The 27,419-nt window shown below is 38.2% G+C and overlaps 1 protein-coding gene across 2 annotated transcripts in view; it reads left to right on the plus strand.

The window, feature by feature from the left end:
- PLAG1 (PLAG1 zinc finger) overlaps positions 1-20,817 on the plus strand; it is a 55,622-nt gene extending 34,805 nt beyond the window's left edge. The window contains exons 2-4 of one of the 2 annotated variants that reach the window (XM_074943089.1): positions 12,885-12,984; positions 15,917-16,275; positions 16,817-20,817. In XM_074943089.1, the coding sequence (XP_074799190.1) occupies positions 16,034-16,275; positions 16,817-18,080 (1,506 nt within the window). In that variant the 5' untranslated portion in view covers positions 12,885-12,984; positions 15,917-16,033 and the 3' untranslated portion in view covers positions 18,081-20,817. The remainder of the gene's footprint in view (positions 1-12,884; positions 12,985-15,916; positions 16,276-16,816) is intronic. The other variant, XM_074943090.1, reaches the window with a different exon arrangement.
- Positions 20,818-27,419: the final 6,602 nt, after the last annotated feature.

The raw sequence follows: 27,419 nt of genomic DNA on the forward strand, positions 1-27,419 counted from the left end.
TTTCCTTCTGGTCTTGTCCTAGAGACGGTGGAGCAACACTCTCCTTAATATAATGTATCTGGCTCTTATCTTCCTCATCTTCTGTTACTCTGAACAGGGAACCTTCTGCAATCCAAACTTTGACTTTGGACCGTCTTCTGAAGGAAGACTAGATTTTGTGTCAAGAACGGCCTGGGTGATAGACACTGAAGATCTTTCTAGGGCAGTGGTTCCCCAACTTGTTCCGCCGCTTATGCAGGGAAAGCCACTGGCGGGCCGGGCCAGTTTGTTTACATGCCGCGTCCGCAGATTTGGCCGATTGCGGCTCCCAGTGGCCGCAGTTCGCTGCTCCAGGTCAGTGGAAGCAGCTGCCAGTACATCCCTCAGCCTGCGCCACTTCCAGCAGCTTCGTATTGGCCTGGAGCAGTGAACTGCAGCCACTGGGCGCCGCAATCAGCCGAATCTGCGGACATGGCAGATAAACAGACCGGCCCAGCCCGCCAGGGGCTTTCCCTGCACAAGTGGCAGAACAAGTTTGGGAACCACTGATCTAGGGTCCTTTACTACCTGGAGATGCCAGGTGTAGCTTATGCCTCCTGACTTGCTCTCTCTGGTCAGGATGATGGTCTGTATACTGGGCTTGCAACAGACCCACGTAACTGCCTAGCAATCTTCTGACCTGGGGGTGGGGGGGTCTCTGTTTTTCATCTCCCTTATCAACAGGGAATGCTGTCCATATTGGTCAATGTGAGCACAATAATCCTGAGGTCAAAAACTAAGACAATGGCCTCCTGAGAAATCACAAAAGAGACTTCAGCCAGTTTCTTATCACTGAAAGAGGTGCCTTCCACCAGATGTCTTTCCAGGTGTTTTCTTCCCTAGGCTCTGATCAGATTTATGGGATTCTGAAGATGAGAGTGGTGCAATGCAAGAGACTTCGGAGGGTTCACCACCTTTACCATCCAGGATGAGGTGTAACTTCTCCACCTGAGGCTATCAGAAGCTTCAAGGAGGAGATCTTTGGACAGCTTTCAAAGGTGCTTGATCTAGAGTCTCACAGTAACCTAGGACAATTTAGGCAGGTGGCCATTCCAAATAACGGAAGCATCTTAGAACCTGCAGAGTATTTTTGGCTAAATTTTGCTGAAGTCATATCTACTTCCAAGAGGACAGACCTTATCTATTCTATCCCTGAGTGGGGCTTTGAATATGCCATTCACATCCTATACTTAGATCCCTGGTTGTGCCTGATGCATCAGTTTGCCATGAACTTTCATTGGCATCCCTGCCTCTTAAGAACAGATATGCCATATATTTTGATTTTCTGGGATGGAAAAAAGGCTTGATTTGTTCTATTCCTCTCCTCATGTAGCTAATTAGCAGGAGTAATTGGCCAAATATAACTTATTGCCCTGGGATAAATTCCTGTAATTGGTGGAGCACCTTTCTAAAGAGGCCAGGAGAGAGGCAATGACTAATGTTGCTGAAGGCTGATAAGTCACAAAATATGCACTGTAAGGGCTTTACAATGTGTTGGATGCAGCTCCTAGATTTTTAGTGACCGCTACTATAACCATGGGACTGTATTTGTGACTGATGGGTTCTGGGGTCCCATTTAAGAGAGAGGCCTCTCTGAAGGACCTTCCATTTGAGGGCCCATATGTACAATGAGAAAACAAACCATTCAGAAAGGCAACCTTGAGATCGTCAGACCTGTTTCTTTTCCTCCTATAAACACTGAACTTTCTATTCCATTTCCTTCTGATAACAAGAATGAGGAGTACTTGTGGCACCTTAGAGACTAACAAATTTATTTGGGCATAAGCTTTCGTGGGCTAAAACCCACTTCATCGGATGCATGCAGTGGAAAATACAGTAGGAAGATAGTTATACACAGAGAACATGAAAAAATGGATGTTGCCATACCAACTATAATGAGACTAATCAATTAAGGTGGGCTAGTATCAGCAGGAGAAAGAAACCTTTTGTAGTGATGATCAGGGTGGCCCATTTCCAACAGTTGACAAAAAGGTGTGAGTAACAGTAGAGGAAAAATTAGCATGGGGAAATAGTTTTACTTTGTGTAATGACCCATCCACTCCCACTCTTTATTCAAGCCTAATTTAATGGTGTCCAGTTTGCAAATTAATTCCAATTCTGCAGTTTTTCATTAGAGTCTGTTTTTGAAGTTTTGTTGTTGGAGTATTTTGACTTTTAGGTCTGTAATTGAGTGACCAGAGAGGTTGAAGTGTTCTCCGACTGGTTTTTGAATGTTATAATTCTTGACATCTGATTTGTGTCCATTTATTCTTTTGCATAGAGACTGACCGGTTTGGCCAATGTACATGGCAGAGTGGCACTGCTGGCACATGATGGCATATATCACATTGGGATATGTGCAGGTGAACAAGCCTCTGATGGTGTGGCTGATGTGATTAGGTCCTATGATGGTGTCCCTTGAATAGATATGTGGACAGAGTTGGCAACAGGCTTTGTTGCAACCTTATCTCTGCCTCTCTTTTGCATGCAGCCCTTTATAAGATGGTTTTTTTCCATAATAGTTATGGATGTTTGGTGTGGTAATTGGTTGTGTTGGTGAAAGGAACTTAACTGGATTAAAGATTGGTATCTGTAGGGGACAGAATTAAGTTTGCAATGTGTGGTCTGTAACGTGTGTATGATAGTTGCGGTAATGGTACCGTATCTATGGTTGAAGGAGAAGAGGGTATGTACTTCTAGGCTTAAATTTTTTCTTTGATTCAGAACAAAAGTATTTTGTATTAATTTTCTAGGTGGTTTTAGTAGCTAGGTAGACCTGTGTGGGGCAGAAATGCAGTGCTGATGGAGAATATTTTATCCAGAAATCTGTGTATTCTTCTTCTGTCATTGCTTGTTTCTGGACCTCTTCTATTTCTGATGTTTCTTTTTGAGATGGAGTAACCATAACTGGATAGTATCACAAGCAAGGCTGCATTTATAGATTTCTGTATAGACTTATTTTGTTCACAGTCTTCGTACCTTTTAACATTAATTGTTCTTCTAGCTGCCACTGAATATTGAGCATATGTTTTAACTGAGCTGTCCACAATGGCACCCTGGAGTTTTTTCCTCTGACTGGCTAAAGTTAATATAGAACTCCTCAATGGGTATGAGAATAGTTCAGATTATTTCTTTCTTTGCATTTTATCAACACTGAATTTCATCTGCCGTCTTGCCACTTATTCAGTTAATTTTGTTAAGTCCCTCTGCATTTCTTCACAGTATTCTCTAATCTTAATCAATTTTATTATCTGCAAAAACATTATCACTTCATTATGTATTGTCCCACAGTTATCCACTCAAGAATTTCTTATGCCTTCCTTCCTTGGTACTGGTCACTGTTGGCCAGGATATGGGTCTAAGTGGACCACTGGTCTAATTCAGTTTGCCATTTCCTATATTCATTTCATTACAGTTGCTTAAAAAAGGCTGCATTCTTGATAGTTATCACATAAGCATGAAGAGTGTGCATGATCCAAGCTCTCATGCCCTCCCCTTCACCCCCCCTCCCCCCAACTGTTCCATAAGGATAAGATGGTTCTGTGCAACTCCAAGTGTTTTTAGTAAGTAATTTATCTATATTTTCACCAATCTTCATTCAGTTTTGGAAGAAGGTAGTTTGCATTGTTCGGATGCTAGAAGAGTTCTCAGTTATTACTTGGACAGGAGTAAGTCTTCTGTAAAACACGTGCGTTGTTCATAGCCTACAGGGATACATCTAGAGGGCAGAGAGTTTCCACTGAAAGATTAAATAGATGAGATTATGTATACATCTTTGTTGTCATCTGGCAGGTATCCCAGTGCCTGAGGTCTTAAAACATATTCAACTATATCCAAGGCAGATTCAACTGCATGTCTCAAAAGAGACTCCAGGGAGATACGAGGCTGCTACTTGGAGTTCCATGCATACACTTACACGGTATTACTCCATCGATTTGGCTTGTAGATATATGACCCAGGAATTCAGACTGGTGTTTCATCTAGTCCAGCATCCTGTCTTGATAGTGGCCAGTCCCAGATGCTTCAGAGGAAGATACAAGAAACCCTACAGTAGGCTGTTACGGGATAACCTTCCCAAGGGAAAGTTCCCTCCCTACCTGTATTTATTTGGTTTATGCCCTGAAGCATGAGAGTTTATTGCCCTTCTGAAAAACTTGTTTTTAAAACAATCCTTGCTGTTATAATTCTGGAGAGTCTAGTTATCTATGTAAATGTCCAATCTTTTTTTTTAATCCTGCTAAGCTTTTGATCTTAATGATATCTTGTGGTAATAAAACTCACAGGCTAATTTTTGTTTCGTGTGAACAAGTTTTTATTTTAAATTTGCTGAATTTAAATTTCATTGAGCGACTCTTTGGTTTTGGCATGAGAGAGGGTGATGTGAGTACCCTCTCTGTACCATTAATTATTTTGTAAACTATTACCATGTCTCCTAGCTAATATAAACAGTCCCGATCTTTTCAGTCTCTTAACATGAACGTTTTTCCATGCATCACCTCATTCTCATTGCTTGGCTTTCAGTCTCTTCTATTTCTGCTAGAGCCTGTTGGAGATAGGGTGACTATAAATGCACACTGTATTTCAGGTGAAGGCACACCTTTGATTTATATAAAAGTGTTAAAATTTCAGTGTTCATCGCAGTGTTATAAAAGCTAATAGCAAAATAAACCAAAACAAAACAAATAGTAGTGGATGTACAAGTGGATTCTAGCATTGGAAATAGGCTTTTGCAACTCAAGATTGGGGGATATTGCATTGACTCGCCATTAAAGTGGTGGGAAACTTTGAGGTGGGTACCGGTGCCATGGCTACTGATGAAGAGTGAAGATTTTGTAATAGCTGAAATAGGTAGCAGTGTCACATTAGGAGCCCATGGTTCCTGGTTCAGGCTTCAGCAGGAATGGATTCCTAACAAGGATGCAGACTGGATGCAACTCCTCAGGAAAGGGCAGGGAGCCAGCATCCACTGTGTGCCATGCACACAGCACATCTTAGTGATGGCTCCCTGTGCGCAGTTACGGAGGGATTTAGGAGGTGGGGTGTGGCAGGGACTAGTGGATCTGTTAATATATGTGGATTCCTCCACCAGCCCCCTTCCCAACTTGGTGGAACAGAGGAAGCACAGCAGGGAGTTGTGGCTACTATAGCCCTCAATCTGCAACAGTAGTCATGAAGTGGATCCAAAAGTCTGGGAGTGATTCTACTTCCTTCACCTCCTACATACCTTTTCCATAGCACAATTCGTTTATTCAGGTTGCATGCTGGGATGAAGGCTTTTCCCAAAGAAAGAAATGCTGCATGAAAAATATCCCTCATTTGTCTGTTTTTAAACTCACATTTGTTTTCTCTTCTGAATACAGCAGTGCAGTATCTTAAGTATTCCCACGCACATCAGATGCACTAGGGCAACTGGTAGCTTGTGTTTTGTTTCTTCACAAACTTCAAAATGGGTGCACAGGTGATATAATTAGCAGCTAAAGAGGGTGGTGGTTGCTTGAAAATAGGGATGGTGGTTTCCTTATGTGTTTGACTGAATTGAGCCAAAATTTGACTGTGTTCTGAGTTGTTTCAAGTCCAGAAAGGCTTGCTGATACCAGCTTTGTGGTTTGTTCACCTTTTTAAAAGGCAGTTTTGCATGTAACAGAAACCTGATCCTCTTTACAAACCCTACCTTTTTTATCCCCATTCAAACCACGAAAGTTTAATAGAAAAAATAATGAAACTATTAATTGAATATTACTTGAGATTTAAAGCAACAAAAGCCATGAGAACTCTTTCAAAATGGGGGGCGGGGGAGGAGGAGGGGGGTTTGTCCTAAGTGTGCTGCATCTTTAGTTATGCTCTCCTAAGGCTTCTGTATTTTAGCTCATAGGGTCACTTGATATACTCAGCCAGCATCAGAGCTCCAGCAGTAGTAGCAATGGCCATCTTGAATAAATGTAAGTGAAAAATTTTCTTTAATATAAATCATCAATTTTCTATAAAGTTATTTCCTTTTTGGGTAGAATAGCAGGTTCTTGGAGAGTGGAGTGTTTTTAGGACATTTGCTGCTGCATAGCAACTGAAAAACTTAGGCACGCACGCACCCTTTCTACCCCAGTGTTCTACCGGGAATAGCTTCAGTGAGAAAACAAATTTAAATACAAGGCTATAATAGGCTATTCTCCAAATCCTGCCCCAGTTTGCACCCCATGCAGTCATAGGCCATGTCTGCACTATGGGGGCACAGCTTCGGCGCCATAGCTATGCTGCTATAGTCCCGTAGGGTAGATGCAGACTACAGCAATGGAAGGGGTTTTTCCCTTGCTGTAGAAACTCCACTTTCCAAAGTTCCAGTAGCTAGGTCAGCAGAACCATTCTTCCATCAGCCTAGCTGTGTCTACACCAGGCTGTGTGTTGGCATACCTACAGCACTCGGAATGGGCATAGCTACAGTACTCAGGGGTGTGGATTTTTCACACCTCTGCACATTGTAGCTACGTCAGCGTAAGTTTTAAGTGTACACCAAGCCTTAGTGAAGTCAGAGAGGTACTCAGTTGCCATCTGACATAGGGCAGAACTGGGCCCTTAGTACACTTTTTTGACTGTTGTATTTATATGCATCATGTACATTCAATACATGTGATGTAAAACTAATTTCTGTTTGATAGCGTTATTTCGGTCACTTGTGAGTTGTACAGTTGTTCCAAATCTATGGGAACTTTTTCTGTAGCAATCTGTCTAACTCTCCCATGTAGGGCATTGTACTGTACTTGCCCTGTTCAATTCTACTAGTTAGCATTTATATTAAACAGCTCATTAAATAGCTAATCCTCACAATGTCCCTGTTAGGCAGGAAGGTAAATATTATCCCCATTTTACAGCTGGAGAAATTGAGACAGAAAGATGACGTGACTTGCCCACATGGTGAATCATTGGCAGAGTTGCAATTAGAATTCAAGACTTTCTCATTCCAAGTCCCATGCTTGATTTTTCAGACCATGCTACTTAAAAACTGGCCCTGCCTTTTGGCATCCTGCTAGCTTTTCCAGCACAGCCAATTCCTTTGTGCTGCCTGCATAGCAGACTTTCAAAGTGAAACTGCTAAACTCGTTGGTACGTTCTACTTTTCAGCACATGGTATGAATGCAGCTCAAATGAACAGAGAGAAGTGACATGTCTGGGAGCTGCATTTTCCATGCAATTCCAACTCTGGGTGCCTCTAGAACGGACATGTCAGTTGTGCTAAATTATTTAATAAAAACAAAACAAAGCAAAAAAAACAAAAAAAACCCCACTGTTGCCATATGCCATAAAGTGTATGAATGAAAGATTAGCACGAATTCATCAATTTCATTTTCACTTTCTACCAATGGACTAGAACCTGACAACTAAAATGTCAGTTGACTTTACTGATTACTGAAAGCATTCAGCACCAGGTCAGGAGTATAGAATCCCCTTCACAAGAAGTGAAAATGTATTACTAACCTATTATACCACTTCGCCTTGCTCTGCAACCTAATTATAATTGTTAAACAGTAAACTTCAAAGATAGTTACATAAAACTTCTTTTGAAATTAATAGCTTATGGCTATTAGAATCTGAAGAGATTTTGAGAAGATTGTATTACACTTTGTGCAAGATAAATGGAAAATGATATTATCAATTGCATAAATGAATTTGATTCTGATATTACTACTGTGCACTTTGGTTATGTTAATTCATGCATATACAAAATTCATCATTGCCTATCATTTGCTCTGTATGTAAAGTGACATTTTCCTACATGTAAATAACATTTTGCTACTGCAATAGCTAAGAGTTTCTTTGCCTTTGTTAGAGAATTCCACCATATTAAACATGAATTTGTGCAAATTATTTTTATTTTGATCTTGAAATATAAAAATCTACCTGTATACAGGCTTTAGGCACATTGACAGTAGTTCAGTTTACAGCTCTAAAATTGTTTTCACCATGGTCTGCAAAGTTCTCAGAAAAGCATCCATGTGGTGCCAGAGAAATCTAGAAACAAACAAACAAAACCACACAACACGCTGCAGGGATCAGATTGGTTTACCCTAATCAACTCATTTTTTTAAATTCAGTATATAATTTGGGCTATCTAGTAACCCAAACTGAGCTCTGAAGATTTCAAATTATCTAGGTCCATTTTAAACATTGAAAGCACACAAAGAGATTTCAATATTATGGCTTTTTAAATAATAACATATTAGATCATGGTAAAGTTTGGTAAGTTCATTTCTTACATGTCCACAAACTAACTAAGATATACATAACAAAATGTTTCTGTTCTTTGTGTTCAGAAAAGGTGATGTACACCATTGTGCTAGTATTCATAGTTATGTTGCTATAACATAGTGTAAAAATGAGTTATTTTCTAATATTCAAAAATGGTGCTCTGTAGTTTAACAAGCTTAATATCTTTTTTTAAACTTGCCAATACTTCTATGGCTAGGATAGAAAACTTTAAGATTTTGGAGGCAAAGAAGCCCATGCAAATAAGTCCTTTCTTATATATTGGCTGATGTACCACAGCAGTATTGTGCTTTTTCTCCCAAATGCTTGCTTAACTACTAGTTGTAAGATTATTTCTGTTCTAACTTTGGAAGCCCAAGCTACATGTTACCAACTCTGTGGACAAAAAACATTCTACTTGACACTTTTAATCCTGCTTTTTCCTTAGATTAGAGAGGTGCTCTCTTGCTACTTGTGTTTGTCACTAGCTTGAAAGAGACCCAGCTCCTATTCTTTCTAAATTTTGTGCACTTCAACCTATTTCTGTCTACTGTGAATCTCTATCTTGCCAAGTAATAAAGGCTTAAATTCTGTAATTATGAATTAATGAAATCCTAAAATCCCTGTATTTTGTACTTTCTCTGACTTTATATTATACTAACACTAGGACAACCATAATTATGTATCCAGTAATGTACTTGCTAACATGCTCTCACTACTTCCTGATACAATTCTAGAATGATTTTCTCTGTTTTACTTTGATACCTATGTTTATCTATTCCCTAATTGGAAGAGGAATATGTTATCTATTAAGTAGTTTGCCGGAGGCATAAATTTGATCTCTCACTATCTATAGGTCATTCTCCTGTTTTTGTTTCTTAGGATCATTGAATATATTTTCATTCTTCTCTCAGATCTTTTCATTGCTCTACAATGAATTTCATAAACCACTTACCTCCCCATGTGCTTGGATTTTGTTTTCTTTTCTCCAACCCATATGCATGTTGCCATTTTACCGCAGTTTCACCTATCTTTTTTTTTTTTAAACTAGTATTTAATCCACAAAAGCAGGGTTCTTTTGTATTGTAGTTTATAGCATATCTAGGAATCCCGACATTCAAATAAAATATGTCAACCTCTTTAACGGTTCCTTTTGTTCCTCAAACCATTAAAAATATTTCAAATATGGCTTGTCTCTATAATTCCATTATTTGTATCATTAATTACATCTTTATTATGCCTCTGATTAATGTTTGCGGGATCTTTCCCCTGCTGAAGTCTAGTTTACAAACTGATAGTTCCTTTCATCTCCTTTAGATCCCTTCATAAATTCAGGAGACCTAACCCTCACTAATTATATTAAAATAAATACATATTTTTAAAAAGTGGTGAAACTAATTATTTGTTGTAACATAATTGAAATTCCTATGGAAATAAAAATTTTAGGCTGCAAGCCCTACTGAGGAATCTTGTCTGTTTCTTCAGACAAATAATTCAGTTGTCTTGGGCTAGATTTTTGGAGTTCAAGTCATTTTAAAATGTTTTTAAAATGCAATTAGTTTTCAAATTAACAGTTACCCGTAAAGGGCAAACAGAGATTTGTACCCCTTTTTTTTTTTTTAATACAAATATTAGAAATTCAAGTCTTGTCTGCCTGGGAAGATTCTCTTGGATAATTGGAGAACTAGTAGAATTATAGCGTCACAGTGCCAAGAAAGTAAAATCTGATAAATTTGAGAGAAGTTAATTTTATTATCGGGTTTTTGTTTAACACCCCGAGAAAGCCCTTACTTCAATGTGTCTCTGCAACTATTCATATTTAGCATAATTGTTCTTCTCCATGAACTTGTCTGTGATCTAGAATCAAAGCTTTCATGATAAAGAGATTGTACTATGGTACTTGAATGAGGTGAATTGAAAAATACTATTTCTTTTGTTATTTTTACAGTGCAAATATTTGTAATAAAAATAATATAAAGTGAGTACTCTACACACTGTATTCTGTGTTGTAATTGAAATCAATATATTTGAAAATGTAGAAAAATATCCAAAATATTTAATAAATTTCAATTGGTATTCTGTTGTTTAACAGTGCGATTAAAACTGCGATTAAACGCGATCAAGTTTTTTGAGTTAATCACATGAGTTAACTGCGATTAATCTACAGCCCTAGTTTAAAAATATTCCTCTTGTTGGAGGAACATTGCCTTGTTTTTGTTCTTTAGAGAGTGGGTAAATAAGCGCACCTGACTTATACCATTCACTACTTTAAATACATCGGTCATGTCCTTATTTATTAATCAGTTATAGTCTTCTCACTTTCTCCTGGGATGGTAGTCCTTCCAATGCCTCTGATAATTTTTGTCTATCCCTGTCCATTATCTGAACCCTATCTATTTCTGCTGGGACTCTTTTAGATGGGTAACCAGAATTGAGCACAATATGTAAGGTGAGGGTATACCAACAACTTTCATAAGAGCATTGTATTTTCTCTGTAAATCTATGCAATTATATCTGCTTTTATCTTCAGACCGCTTGAAACAATAGCTCTGATAGCAGGGAGCTGCCCCGTTCACTTCAGTGAGGAAGCTATCTTAAATGTTATCTATTTCACTGCTGATCATTTTAATAGAAATATCCATCTAATGTACTCTCTTCCTGATTGGTGGTAGTATCAGATGCTGAGACAGGGTAGAGTAGTACTAAAGTTAGAGTAGCTGGTTTTAAAGGTCTTCATGGATTGGAAATGAGGAATTTAAAACCTGTTCCCCACGTTTAAAGTTACCTATGCCTGAAAGAGTGGGAAAGTAGATCTGTATTCCCTCCCTAGTACTGAAAGTTTCAGCTGCCCTTTTCAGTACCAAAATGCTTCTCCCACCTTCCTGGATATGAAAAGCCTCCAATACTCCTTTCCAGGTGTCAATAACCTTCAGTCTTCCCCCAAGTACTTTTTAATGCAGTTATGCATTTTCCATACAAAAATCTGCAGCACAGTGGACGTTGGGGTTGTGTGAAGTTGAATTGGATACCAAAATAAAGAATACTGTACTGGAATGGACAAGGTAGTAAAGAGGGAGAAGGTTTGGTATGAGACACTGCTACATAATTCTGGGGTTCCTGTCACAGAATTTTCAGGGCCAGTGTGCCACAGAAAACATGGGGCTTTATACCTACTTAACTAAAATAGATGGAGAGATTCAAACCTCCTCCTTGTAGTTAGGGACTGAGTACGCTTGTAATACGTCATCATTCAGGAAGCCTTGCAGTAAGAAACGGGAAGAGAGATTTGATATTTATAAGGGAAAAAACTAGGGCTGTCGATTAATCTCAGTTAATTCATGTGATTAACTAAAAAAATTAATCTCAATTAAAAAAATTAAGCTCACTGTTAAACAATAGAATACCAATAGAAATTTATTAAATATTTTTGAATGTTTTTCTACATTTTCAAATATATCGATTTCAGTCCTCTGGAATGGAAGCATCAAGGGGCATGAATCTTTAGCGCATCTGGCATGTAAATATCTTGCGACGCCGGCTACAACAGTGCCATGCAAATGCCTGTTCTCACTTTCAGTTGACATTGTAAAAAGAAGCAGGCAGCATTATCTTCTGCAAATGTAAACAAACTTGTTTGATTGTCTGAACAAGAAGTAGGAATGATTGGACTTATAGGTGCTAAAGTTTTACGTTGTTTTATTTTTGAATGCAGTTTTTTTTGGTACATAATTCTACATTTGTAAGTTCAGCTTTCATGATAAAGAGAATGCACTACAATACTTGTATTAGATGAATTGAAAAATACTATTTCTTTTGCTTTTTACAGTGCAAATATTTGTAATAAAAATAAATATAAGTGATCACTGTACACTTTATATTCTGTGCTGTAATTGAAATAAATATCTTTGAAAATGTAGAAAACATCCAAAAATATTTAATAAAATGGTATTCTATTATTGTTTAACAGTGCATTTAATTGCACATTTAATCACCATTAACTTTTTTTAATCACTTGACATCCCTAGGAAAAAAATTTCATGGATTATTTATATACACCATAAAGAAGCAAAAAAGAGGAATGAGTTAATTTTTTTCCCCCTTTGCAGATCAACTTCTAAGCAGATGATATTTCCTGTATAATTTAAGCAGGATCAAAGAGTTACGTTCTTGCAATGTTGGGCCCATTCAGAAGTCCTTTCTTGGATAGTTGGTTTTGTTTTCTTTTTTTTTAAAGATTAGTACTGTGTGAGGACTTTAAGGCTGGGCCCAATATTTGAGGGATTTATTTAATTTCCAAATCATTCATACATAGTCGTTTTTTACTTTTTAGAGAAATCTTTTGCTGATATGTAACCTTTTCTTTTTATGTGTTACTACCAAATGCAGAACTAACTGAAGTTCTATAAGTGGACTAACGTAAGTTTTAGTCATTAATTGATACTTCTTATGCAATAAATCCATTCAGTTTTAATCCGCATTAGATCATTCTATACCTGGGCTATTTCTCTACCCCTTTAATTTTCCCTTCCTGTACCACCTGCTCCCCTTTCATCCCTCTTCCCTCCCCTCCACCTTTCTGAATATTTTGGTTTCACTAAAGTCTAGTTCATTCTTTCTTCCTTGTTTTTCAGACCAGCAAAAATGGGAAGTACTGGATTCTGGTTTCCTCCAAGAAGAGTCAGCGGAACTGGTTAAGACCAAAATCTGAGGACTTTACTGGGCTACCATCAGGTGTGCATTAAAACAAAGGCTACCATAATTCATTTTTAAGTATGCACTTCTTTTAAAATGGTATAAATGTATGATGTATGTAGTGCAGTAGATTTTTATAGTGTATATCATCATTCATCCTACAGTTGTGAAAGCACCAATGAGAGTGAGAATTTTAAGTGATATGTTGAGTCACAAACAGGCGTTTTTACTCATATAAAATTCGTTCAGCTGGTCTTCAGAAAATGTAATATTTGAGCATCAGTGTTTTTAAGGTTTGTCTTCATTGCTCAGTCTATACATCCACATGTGAAAAGTGGAATTTTTTTTTATATTGAAAAATTATTCTGAAGTTCTTCATTAACTATTGAAAATACCCTAGGAATAGCAATCAGAACAACATTTTTAAACGAATCACTATCATAATTATAGGGTCAAATCCACTCTTAATTTGTTTTAACAATGCACATTTGAGTACGTTTTTGGGCACAATGAATTCAAAATCATCTTAATTCATTTGGATCATAGGGAAATTAAACATTATTAACTCTGCTTAATATGCTTGATCCTTTTCAGCATTCTGTGATTTATTTTTGATACAGAGATTAGAGAACTGGAGGCTTTGAAGGGGGGGAGAAATATAGTACATGTAGAAGATCAGTGACTTGAATTGCAGTGAAGTTAGTTTAATTTTATTTCTCAAATTCTGATTAAAAGGGACTTTGGTAAATCTTTTTGTCCACAAATTTAACTTAACTTTAAAGTTGCTGGGCCAGATCCTCCTCTCATATCGGTATAAATCAGAAATAACTCAGTTAAGTCATGGAAAAATTGGTCTGGGCTTTTACCCTTATGTAAGTAAAGAAGAATTTGGCCTCAGGTTTCCAATTGACTGATTCATTTTATCACTTGATAGGGGAGGAGGGTTGAAACTAAGCTGCTTCTTTGATGACCTATGTACATTTGCACTTAGGAATTGGTTCCCAATGCTCCCATCTCATGAGTGTGAATGTATGGAGGCAACTCTTGAAGAATCACCATTCTTGAAGAAACCTCTCTTCCATCACTGGTTAACTTAAAAAAAATGCTGTAGATAACCACTGATACAGCTTTATAATAAACTTTCAGTCTGATGGTTTAAGGTTGCAGTGTTGCTAATCCTTCAGATTAAAAAAGCATAACAGCAAAAATATCATGAGATTTAAAAAATAGAATAATATCTTCTTGGTCTGTCAATTCATGTTTTTACCCTTTAAGAGAAGAGGCATATGCAGACACACTCAGTGCATTTTTGGTTTAAAATTCAATCTGAAATGTACATAAAATGAACACACATTTTAAGGATGACCCTTTCTCTCTTTTCCTCCTGACCAACAGGAGAGAGACTTTCCTTCACACTCTCTCCAGCTCTAAGTGGTATGTCTTGGACACTTTTGCAAGGTCCTTCTGCTTTTCTCTTCAAGCTGAAACCCCATTTCACTTGGGGATTGTTCTCAAGTCCCTTTTCCGAGCAATGTTTGCTACCTCACTGTGCCCTAAACAGAAGCCCAGCGGCAATGGGGAGGAGAGGACAGCTGATCCAGGGGACAGGCTGCCTTGGAAGCTAGCTATCCTTCCTTCACTGCCAGCTAGGGACAGTTCATTTTGTTCACTAGGGGAGGTGGCATTAGCTGGGAGCAGCTGTTGCCTGGTGCTCTTTGCCTGACTCCTGGCTGCTCTTCCCCACCTGTCCCAACAGCTGCTTCTTTTAAGCTACAAGCATGCAGAAGCACACAGCAGGGAGCTGAGATATTGAAGGAGGCAGCAAGCTTGGGAATAGTGCCCTCCAGTGCCAACCGAGAGCTGCACTTCAAAGCCATCCGCTCCAGGCTACTGACATCGACCTCTGGTGTCTGTGGCAAAACTGCATCTAGAACAATGGCGTAGCCAGACTTCCTGAGCTGATGGTACTTGTGCATTGGGTTTTCAAAGACTGGAAATTACTCATTGCGATAGAAATGCCAAATTCAACTCCTTCAAATCCTGCCTACCTTTTATATTGAACTCTGACATTCATTCTGTGTCTCTCATACTGCCTTTCACCATGCTGTTGTAGATCTAGCTTCTGATCTGTGTCACACTAGATCCTTTGGTATTTCAAATTGCAGTTGAGTTTTGATGTTTAAAATAGTGCTGTAGTACTTTTGGCAATAAAAGATTGTAAAGTACTGTGCGATCACCAAAGATCAGTTACTACCATGTACTACCAGATTAAGAATTCAGAACTACTCTTTCCAACAGACAATTTAAATGGGATAGGTCTCCTCCTGAGTGGGTTTCTCATGTATTTCACAGATCTTAATACCTCAAGATAGATTGTGATCCTTCTAGAATGAATGAATAAGTGTTTCCATCTTGATCTAATCTAACTTTCAACATTTTCTCTATTTTATGATGTAGGAATTGTTTGGGGAGGATGGCTGTTTCCAGTGTTGAGCTGAAAAAACCTAATTTATAGATATCTTTATCCATATCAATTTTGACTTAGTACAGTATACAGTTACAGGAAAACTTCACTAGGCATTAACTGGAACATTGTGTATACTTTATTTATATATACACAAGTACAGTTTAATCCCTTGCGAAATCTGCAGCTGCCAAAAGTCAGCTTTATCTGTATAGTTTTGAGTAAAGTTATTTTTGATGCCTTCTGTAATCTTTCTGAAATACTGCTATTCTCCATCAGTGCCCTAAGGTAAAGTTACAAGGTGTAGTGTCAGGGCACATGTGGATCTGTTCATCCTGAGCAATGCATTTTAAGAATTGTGACAAATAGCATAAAGAAGCCAACAGGTATTACATTAGACCAGCTGAACCTAATTTTATTAAGTTTTATTCAGAAGCATCACATAGCAAGTAAACTTCAAAATTAAGTTTAGTTACAAACTAGTTGTTTCTTATTTTTTTTTTCCAGTCCCCTTTTGCTTTCTTTTACGACCACATGAAACTTGAGAAGCCATCTAAAGCTAAATCATTTAGTGGAGTTGGGCAATTCCCAAGTGTCCAACAAGAAGGCCTGGTTTAGGCTGCGATGGCCACTGTCATTCCTGGTGATTTGTCAGAAGTAAGAGATACCCAGAAAGTCCCTTCAGGGAAACGTAAGCGTGGTGAAACCAAACCAAGAAAAAACTTTCCTTGCCAACTGTGTGACAAGGCCTTTAACAGTGTTGAGAAATTAAAAGTTCATTCATACTCTCACACAGGAGAGAGGCCCTACAAGTGCACACAACAAGACTGCACCAAGGCCTTTGTTTCTAAGTACAAATTACTAAGGTATTAAACTCTATTTATCTTTCAGATTATATTATCTATTTTATGTTGGCCATTTTAAGCCTTGTAAAAGTATATGTTTGTGTACACATTCTTCAGCTGATTTGCAGAGAGGAAATGTTAATTAAAGTAGACATTGGTTTGTTTCTAGAATTCTAAGTTACAGTAAGTTTACCAGCTAATGTCTTTGAGTTTGTTTTTATAAATGAGACTAGAATTTTCATTTGTATAAGGAGTTGCCACAAGAAAAGTGTATGGACTGAGAAAATTTTGGCTATGGACATTTACACAAGTACTTTTATACTTGCCCATATCCCTGTTCCAGTAGCTAAAAACCATCAGAAACTAAAGTGTCAATTTAAATGTAATGTTCATGTTTTGCTATATTTAAATTTGTCAAACTATCTTTGTAGTGTCCTGCTGTCAGCTAAAAAAGATTCTGTTGTGAAGAAACGTTAGTGTAGTATTTAGCTGCCATTAAAAAAATGAACACTTGTACTTTTTGATCAAAATAATTACTTACAGAATATATCTGTGTTTAAAGGCATATGGCTACTCATTCTCCTGAGAAAACCCACAAGTGTAATTATTGTGAGAAAATGTTTCACCGAAAAGATCACCTAAAGAATCACCTACATACACACAATCCCAACAAAGAGGCCTTTAAGTGTGAAGAATGTGGAAAGAACTACAATACCAAGCTTGGGTTTAAGCGTCATCTGGCTTTGCATGCTGCAACAAGTGGTGACCTCACCTGTAAGGTATGTTTGCAGACATTTGAAAGCACGGGAGTGCTGCTGGAGCACCTAAAAACTCATGCAGGCAAGTCATCGGGTGGAGTAAAGGAGAAAAGGCACCAGTGTGAACACTGTGATCGTCGGTTCTACACCCGAAAGGATGTCCGTAGACACATGGTAGTGCACACTGGAAGAAAGGACTTCCTCTGTCAGTATTGTGCACAGAGATTCGGGCGGAAAGATCACCTAACACGCCATATGAAGAAAAGTCACAACCAAGAACTTTTGAAGGTCAAACAAGAGCCAATGGACCTTCTAGATCCCTTTACCTGCAATGTTTCTGTGCCTATAAAGGATGAGCTGCTTCCAGTGATGTCTTTACCTTCCAGTGAGCTGACATCAAAGCCATTTACAAACACTTTGCAATTGAATCTCTACAATACTCAAATTCAGTCCATGCAGAGTTCTGCATCTGCACACCAAATGGTCACCACATCATTACCCTTGGGAATGCCTTGTCCAATAGATATGGAGTCTGTTCACCCGTCTCACCAGCTATCTTTGAAATATCCACTCAGTTCTACCTCATATGCAATTTCTATGCCTGAAAAAGAACAGCCATTGAAAGGGGAAATTGAAAGTTACTTAATGGAGTTGCAAAGTGGTATACCGTCTTCATCCCAGGATTCTCAAGCATCTTCATCTAAATTAGGGTTGGATCCTCAAGTAGGGCCACTAGATGATGGATCTGGGGAGGTTTCCCTTTCCAAAAGCTCTGTTTCCATTAGTGAACCTCTAAATCCCCAACCGTTGGACTTTTCTCAGTTGTTCGGCTTCATACCAGTAAATGGCCCTCCCTATAACCCTTCTGTTTCAGTGGGAAATCTTGGAATGAGTTATACACAGGAGGAGGCGCATTCTTCAATGGCTCAACTTCCACCACAAACACAGGATCCTCACGATCCTAGCAATAGTATAGGTCTTGGGTCCCTGCACTCACTGTCAGCAGCTTTCGCAAGCAGTCTAAGCACAACCACCACCCTACCACGTTTTCATCAAGCTTTCCAGTAGGATGTACAAAGCTGGCTTATTACTGTCTATTTGTAGAAATGCCTTAGGTAATCATTTTTAATTTAGTGCCTACTATAAGACATTACAAATTCTCTGCTTTTGTACAGTACCAATCTCATGAAGCCAGTAAGAAATTTAAATTAACTTTTACATGTTTTGAAAGTGTTTTATTCTCAACTGTGTTTACTTTGGTTTTTAAAAAGTTTCATTGATTTGTTTGAATTTTCACTGCCAATTGACACACTGACAAAAAAAAAAAAAAATCAATAGAAAGCAATTCCTGCTAAACTTTGACACACACCCCTTGTTTATAACTTTTCTGAAACTTTTCAGTCATTCTGTTTTGTCAAGTAAATGGTAGCTCGACCGTTTTACATTTTGTGCATTTTGTAATAGAATCCTAGTTTTTAATTTTACACACAGCTTCCTGAAGATCTTCAAATGAACTAAATGGTGGTATCTTATGTGGTCCATAATCTGAAATCAATTTTTTTTTTAAATTAGCATAGAATTCAAACGTCCTTGTTGGAAATGTGTACATACTTTTCATTTTGACTTAGTCATTATGAAAGGTATTAAAAACTTGCTATTTTCTGGCTTAACTTGTTGCTGCCTGTATCAAGATTGGATAAGAAGCAATTTAACTTAAATACTCATCGTAATGCGACAAAATTAAAAAAACATTTATTCTTGTTTAATTGGCTAATGTGTCAAGTTAAAATTGGAACTGTTTTGTGCTTTTGTGACTCTGGTGAAGGGAAAAGAGGCAAAATTAATGGCTGACCCTGAAATATAAAAGTGTTGTAATTTAGTAGTGCGGAATATTTTGTCACAATTTTTGATTTAATTCTTAACTTGCTGTCTTTCTTTTTAGTAGCATAGAAGGAGCACTGCATAGGAGTCTTCAGATTGTATATTCACGTCTGTAGGCATCAGTCTTTCCCAGCTGCCACAGCCAAAGTGTGGGTCAAGTCCAGCCTGAAGTTTTATACCTAGTGTCCGTTCAATGTGAGCCTGCAGTCAGAGAGTGAATGTAAATTTGCAGATATCCATTTTAATTTTTTTTTTTTTAAGCAGAGTGGGTCTTTTCAGTTGTGTGATGTGATGTGTTATGTCCTCCTAAGCAACAAGTTAAATGTTAATCACACTTACTACACCTGGGTACTTGGCTAGGGACTTTTTTCCCATTGCCAAGGTTTAAAGACAGGACTCTTAGGAGTGAAGTAAAAGCATATTGCTTACACCACTTTTACCTAATCTGATATACTCACGTCTCCTACCCCTAATAACCAAAAGAGAAATAACTGTGATGTGTAAAAGCAAGCTAGATTTGCTTTAACTCAATACTAATATTCATTTTCCTTGTCATTTTTTGGATAAGGAATTAAAAAATAAAAATGAAATACAGTCGTATCACTCAGTCAGTAGTGAGGACGCATACAAGGTTTTAAGTGGTTAAAATAAATGTACTTCACAGAAAAAGAAGTTGCTCCCATTGAAGGAGCTTTTGCTCCCAATATTTTATCATTAGCTCCTCCTTTTTTTCCCTCTAGGAGCAATATGCAGGTGTAGTTTTACTATTTTATACTTATATGTATTTAAATTTTATTACTGAAAGATAATGTTTTTATAAATGTGTTTGTGTTCCAAAGGCATTAAAATAAGGATGTATTAATAAGGATAATACCTTTTCAAATTCTGGGTTTAGGAGCATATGATCTCAAAGTGGACTTTAGCTCTGCTTCATGACTGCTTCCTTTAGTTTCTATGAAACAGATTGCTTACCTACATCTTTAGTTGAATGATGTGTTCAGTATTGCTTCCCCCTCCCTCCACCCCAAGCATTTTAAGGAAAGAAAAACATTGTGTGAAAAGAGCACAAAATAAACAGAACAGAAACACTTTAATACTAGTTTAAACCAGCAAGCATAAGATAAAAAGCAAGTGGAAAGAAGTTACTTTATTCTGGATCTTGTTTAACCAGTTTGAGCGGAAGATAAATGGATTCCATTTCCTTAATGGGCCATATTGTATGTGGAACTGAGCATCTTCAACTTCTGAAAAGTTTTGGGTGCACAGAATCATACCCTTCGTAAGCCACATTTGTCACCCAGAAAAGGCAAGTGGAGACAGGCAATTCCATTAGGTTGTGTTTGTCAATATATGCAGCTGTTGGAAAATGAATATGCATATCACCAATTTCAGAACTACAGTGAATTGTTAGTCTGGCAGCAGGGAAGGCCACTTGTTAGTGTTGCAAATTAGTTTAATCTTAACTGCCAACACAGAACATTCTGACAGACCTATCCCATTGCTTAAGGGGATGGAAGTGGTGTGTATCTAGCATTTAGAAAAAGTGCCATTTGTTTATCAGTTTTAGTTCTGATTAGACTTGATTGAAATTTTTTTTGCCAGCATCCATTTTCTTAGTATATAACCAGAATCTTTACTACTAATGGTAGTGCCTTAGCTTTGTAAAAAGGGATTGACGTTTCACTTCAGAAATAGGGACCTCAGACAAGATATTGAACCTCATTCAGTCAGGGCTTCAGTTGGTGGCTACATGATGTATGTTTGCTACTGAACTAGGATGTATGAATATGTGGAAGCAGATTGACACTGTTAGCAATATTAACACATTAGTGCTTTAGAGTATATTTAGGCAGAATTATTATTGGCCACTATTAAAATGTCAGTTTTTAAACCCTACTTTCTTGTTACCGAGTTGATTTTTATTTTTTCAAGGGGGGGGGGGGAGGCTGGCTGATCATGCACCACTCTTTGTGCAACTTTTAAACTTCTAGTATGTTTTTTAAATATATATATTTTTGTGTACTTGTTGCTTGTGCTTTATTTAGTAGTAAATTGTGGAATAGAGTGATTTATTGTTAATTTCACAGTAGCGGTTTTTAAAAACCATATACTGACTGAAACATGAGCCAGAGCTGATTGCTTATTAAGCTAATAATGAATGTTAAGAGTACATATTTTCAGGATCATTTGCCTAGTGAGCTATACATGTATTATAGGCCAATATTTTTTAAAATAAAGCTTGTTCAACCTCTATGTTACACATATTACAAGATATAGCACTTTCAAAAAGAAAACCTAAACCTTTTAAGAAAATTTCTTACAGGTTATGCTTTTTATTATAAAAACTTTTATTATAACTTGTTTCAAGTGCCATTAGATTACATATATGTAGGACTTTGGTATAATGCTTTGTGTACAAAATGGTAGACGTAATTTTAAACAGGTACATTTTTACAGTGTTTTCTTATCAATTTGCTATATTGCACAAAACCAGTGTGTCTTTCTTAAGGCTTTTACAATGGTTTTTTACTAGGTTTACATGTTTCAAACTACACTGTCTTCTACTGCCATTTTTAACACCAATACAAAAGTCATGCGTTCCTCACCAATTATAAACTGTGCACTCTGGAGTTTTGGATGGTAAACGTTCATAGAATTTTAAAATACCCTATGTTCGCTATGCTGCTGTCTGAAGTCAACATGGGGCCCGATCTTACCCCATTAAATTAAAGGGAAGCAGGACTGCACCCTTAGTTATGTCTGTTTGTCTCATACACTGGTTTAGCAGCTCATTCTACATACTTGTCAGTCTCTAGAAGGCCTATGAAATGTACTTTTGCTATAAACTATGTAGACACTCAGCTACCCATCCTGCAATCCTCCCAGTGTACAATGAAAACCACCACCTATTTAACATTACCTGGGGAGTCAAAATGAAGTAATGCCATTATAGTTCAAAAGTGTATCTGGAAAGTCCCAACGCCCTTATACAATAAGGGTGTCTTATTTTGTTGGAAGGCAGTGTCTTTTGATAACAGTTATCTAGCCCTGGAAGTGACACAGAACTATTGCTAATCATATGTAAACACTTTTCAGTATAAGCTTCAGTGGTACAGTTGAACCAGAATGAATGTTTATCTTCTCAGAAACACTCCTGCAATATTGTTATATTGGATCATGCTGCTAATGTAACTTGGGATACAACTCCTCTCATGGTGCTACAAACCTTTCTGTCTCATTCAGATGTATTTTTACCCTTAGAAAAAAGGACTATACTAGACCTGTAGGTATACGATATATTTTTATACTGTGACTTAATTTGTCATTAATGAACTTTGTACACCACCACAATGTATTCATATGCACTTGCAAAAGGAAAATCTTGGACATGCAAATGTATACCCAAACAAGCCTGACTTTTGTTCACAAAACTAGAGGATGACAGTTAGTTAAAATGAAATGTGGGCTTTTTCTATGGTGTGGAGTGAAGAACATACTGTATGTTGCTAAGAGCCCTTTGAATTTAGACAGAAACTATATTGGGGAATGGATGACGCACCTGAACCTGACTTGGATTGCTGAAATTATATTTTTGGCTAGTGGGGAAAAAATGTTTGGACTTGTATGTTAAAATGTTTTAATGATAAGGATTGAGTCAAAAATAGAAAGGAAAAAAAACAAACAAAAAAAAAAACCCACCCCTGCATTCCAGACTGAATTTGTATATGTTTCTTGCATTTAAAATTGCTATCCTGTGATATGGGAAATTGAGTTGCTTATCATGTATATGTACTTTAAAATGTATTCACAAACTACTGTTGTATTTGTATAAAATATAGACAAAAAGATGGCATATATATTTTTGTGTATAAGCTCTGTAAAATAGCAATCCCAGTATGAAGCTGCAGCAGAACTTCATTTTAAACATTCACATCCAAAGAAACAGACTATTTATTGTCCACAATACCCAGATTATAAAATATACCTTGCTGCTATCAAACAATAGTGCTGCAGCTACAGTGTTATGTTTGCTGTACAAAAATATGTGAACTCCACAAAATATATCAATAAAGTTACAGAATGGTTTTAGTTAATGTATAACGTATGGCTGGCATTTTAATAGACAAACGTGGTTGCATGTGTGGGGTTTTAGAAAATGATCATAAATTACAACTGACACATTAGACACATTTATTTTCATTCTGCAAAGATTTAACAACTTGCGTGATTTAAAACTGGGAGGATGGCAGTTATTCAGAGGCTCATAAAACAAAACATAGGCATCTGCAGTCCATGATTTAACCACGTGACCAATTGGAAGATCCTACTTTCACTGTAGTGTACTAGTGGCATCTCTACATTGAAAATAAGGATTGAGGGAGCTGCCGCGTTACGTGTTTGAAGCCCGCCGTGAGAAACCGGCAGGTGAGTTTGAGACTTATTAGCGCACAGGAGATTGTGATGTGTTGCGTGATCACTTCAGACAGAAATATGGGCAATTCGTGTTGACTTTACACTTGCTATTTGTAATGACTGGAAATTATGCTTTAAACAAGACTGTTGGGACATTTCCATGAAAAACCATCCTGGGAAGCTCTGTGAGGCCAAAACACTACATATGCATGAGTCACTACAGTCAGTGCCTCAACATACAGATGGTAGTACTGTGAATCTAGTCAAAACCCTATTCCTGCCGTGCTGTGTATAGTTTGTCGCCCCTTGCTCCCATTCCAGTAGATACTTCCACTAACTTATGACGACATACTAGGAAGCTAAGAGACTAGCAGCTGCCTGACAGTGGGTTTACATTCATATTCCATCCATTCTCAACAGTGTATTTGGGTTTGTGTCTCTGGGAGTATAAAGCTTAACCCTCACCACTGACTACATTTCCTGCTTTTGCTTTCTCTTCCCATATTAAGGGGGGAAAAGAAGAAAAGGCAGAAAGGAATTGAAAAGAGATTCTGCTCCTGCGAACTATGGACCTAGATGTCTCACCTACTGTGAGAGAGATTTTTACCTTATTGTCTCAAATTTCTCTCTCTCCCCTGCACTGGCTAGTGCCAATAGAAAAATCACTTCTCTACCATGTGCTCCTCATTTGCTTTATATTGCAGTAGTGCCAAAAGACACTCATGAGAATCTGAGCCTGGCTCTATATACATGGAGAGATATGTTCCCTACTCTGAAAAGCTTACAATCTGAATTAAACAGGCAACGTAGAAACAAAGTGTCACATTAGCTACATTTTTTTTTAACATTTCCCCCTAAAGCACCCTTCCCCCATTTTAAAAGAAGAAAAAATCCTTTGTCCAGGTGCCTCACCCAGTATTCTCTACACTTGCTGGCCTAGCATGTCCTCCTTTCCAGCCTGACAGTGCTGGAGAAATAGAGAAAGTTCTATAAATGGTTGGACAGGTGGGGCACAGCCAGTTGACTGATATTGTAAAATGGATGATAGAAAAATATTTTCTAAAGGCCCCATGGCATGGTCCCTTCTCCTCCTGTGGGTGGGAGCTCCAGCTGCCTTCTCCAAAGGTAGGGGACAGGTACAGAGGGTTCTACTTCCTCCTGGGACTACTGTTTAGAGTAACCAGATGCTGGAGCCCTTTTATATCTCCTGTGAGTCTGGCCATATTGCTAAAGACCTCTCAGCTGGGGAGGGTATTGTTTGTCACCTGCCTTTCAGCATGTCCTCATTATTTTAGCGTGGGGAGTGCAGGAGTAAATACTAACTTGCTGTGTTGTACCCAATGGGCACTAGATTCAGCCACCATCTCAGTTCCTGCAGAGCATGAGCACTGCCAGCTTCGGTGATCTGGGATATATTTTATTTTTTGAGTCCCTCAGCTCTGTCTTCTTTCTTCCCCACATACAGAGAAGGGATTACTGAGTGACCCCTGTGGAAAGTTCAGAGATGTTATCACTTCAGCAATATTAAACTAAAAGGTTGTTTGGACCTCCCTACTATTTAGCAGGCAATATCTATGGTAAACAAGAGAGGAGAGGAGATGAGGGCTCAATATCTTCCTTAGCAATACATCTAGTGACTTCCTTGTCTTCCTTGTGACTAGAGGGGAAAGCCCACTTGGGTTCTCTTTTCTTTTTTTTTTTTTTTTCCCTCCCTCCGGTGGATTCCCAAGTATGAAGAAAATAGCTTTGTCGGGAGGGAGAATTTAGAACAGGTTTCCAAAACTATGGTCTGTGATCCACTGATGGTGTGAGAGAGAGCTGATTGATCACATGGTGTTGGCTTCTCCATTTTCAGTTGCTGTATTCTATTTTCAGGTGTAAGTGTACTTTTAATTTTCCATGTTGCCAATTGTAATTGCCAGAGGAATGTTATGTTGTCATAAATGGGCAGGAGGCCCACAAGATACTCTGTAATAAAGTACACTCCATGCGATGTAAAAGTTTGAGAAGGCATGCTAGATGATTTAACCCTTGACTATGGTGATTGAGCAGAACCTTTAAGCAAAGAACCAGTGATGCCTCATCCCCAGATTTATAACTGCATTGGGGATGGAGATGTTGAGGCTATAAGCATGCAAGAAAGTGGTAGAAGTTCTAGCCAATCCTCTCTGGTATTCTCTCTTCATACTTCTACTTTGATCGGTGTCACTCAGAAGGTAGCGCAAGTGTGGCAACTGTCTCCAAGTCCTAGAGCATAAATACCTGGGTTCCTCAGAGAAGGCAGTGCAATTTTCTTCATAGATCCGAAGTAGATGCAACAGTGTTATCTTCACGTCTCATGTCTTCCTCACTGAAACCATGACTTGTGAAAGGCCTGGGTGCATTTTGTGTGTTATCAGCTTCCATCCTAGCTTTTGACTTCCTGTGACCGATGCATTTCTTGTGTATTTATCTTGTGATACATTTTAGGCCTTTGGGGGGGGGGGCGCGGAGAGGGGAATTAATGTCTTTGGAGTAGCATATGCTACAGCGTAGTGGTGACCTGTATAGTTCATAGGCCTCTAGTAGGCAACTGAGATGCTGCTTGCATGTACCTTCCACCACCCCGCCCACTGCTTTCTTGAAATATCAAACAGCCATGGGTTTGTTTGCTTTTTAATAAGGTGCTAATAAAACTGTGGTCATGTAAAAGGCACATGATGCATCTCTACATGACAGTGTCCTTGGCTCACATCTGCTCTGTCTGGAAATGGAACACCAATAGGAGTGAGAACTCCCTGGAGAGGCAGAGTGCTCCAGGAACAGCAAGGATCGCAGGCTTCCTCCTCTCCCCCACCCACCTGCCCCAAGCTGACCCCTGTAGGCACACAAGGCAACTGAGAAAACCCATTTTACTTAGGAGTGAATGTGCTGTGAGGATTCTCTTTCTCTTCTCTCTCACCAGGAATACAGAGAGGTCATTCACTCCACATGCATGCCTCTTCCCTTCACTGCACCACTCTGAACATTGAGACAATTAGCAGTGGAGAGGTGAAAAGACTGGACACCATGGGAGGATTAGTACTAGGGAAATGGACCTGGGGTGGTGGAGTGTCATGGAGATAGATAGGGTGGTTTGGGACTATGGAGAGTTAGTGGGTTTTGGGATGTGGGGAGTTAGAGAAGATGAGGGGAAAGGAACGAAAGGAGGAAGAGATTGAGATGAGAAGCTCAGGGAAAGAAATTGAAAGTAAGTATAAGAAGGAAGAAAAAATATTCTTTGGATGGGGAGAATGGAAAAGGGTAGAAAAGCAGAGGGATAGACACCAGGATATATAACAGAAGAAAAGGAAAAGTGTGAAGGATGATAAAAGGAAAGAATGATAAAAGCAAGGGAAACCTAGTAAGTTTTAAGTATTTAATATTTTGATTCCAAAATAAAATAGTTCTGCCTAGTTAGGGTTACCAGATAGCAACTGTGAAAAAACGGGACAGGGAGTGGGGACTAATAGGCACGTATATAAGAAAAAGTCCCCCAAAACGGGACTGTCCCTTTAAAAATGGGACATCTGGTCACCCTGTGCCTCGTGGGCATGTTCTGTAATAAAACAGAATATTCAGGATGTACAATTATATATTCAAGTCAAGAAGTAACAATGGCAAGGTTGCCCCCTTGTGCATGTGCATTACAATCCAGTCTCTTCATGATCTTTAGCCTATATCAGTAAAGCAATATCAGATGTTCCCTATAGCTTTAGATAGATGTGTAGCATCTTCTAAATGTTTAATTTGTGCATAATTCTATTAATTCAATGGCATAATGGTTCACTACGTCTTCAAGGATTTAAATTGGGAAGATGAATTCTGTGATGCATATTTTTAAAATGACAGGTTTCAGAGTAACAGCCGTGTTAGTCTGTATTCGTAAAAAGAAAAAAGAAAAGGAGTACTTGTGGCACCTTAGAGACTAACCAGTTTATTTGAGCATGAGCTTTCGTGAGCTACAGCTCACTTCATCGGATGCATAGCATATTGTGGAAACTGCAGAAGACATTATATACACACAGAGACCATGAAACAAAACTTCCTCCCACCCCACTGTCCTGCTCGTAACAGCTTATCTAAAGTGATCAT

The sequence above is a fragment of the Natator depressus genome, chromosome 2, assembly GCF_965152275.1.
Source record: "Natator depressus isolate rNatDep1 chromosome 2, rNatDep2.hap1, whole genome shotgun sequence".
Classification (NCBI taxonomy): domain Eukaryota; kingdom Metazoa; phylum Chordata; order Testudines; family Cheloniidae; genus Natator; species Natator depressus.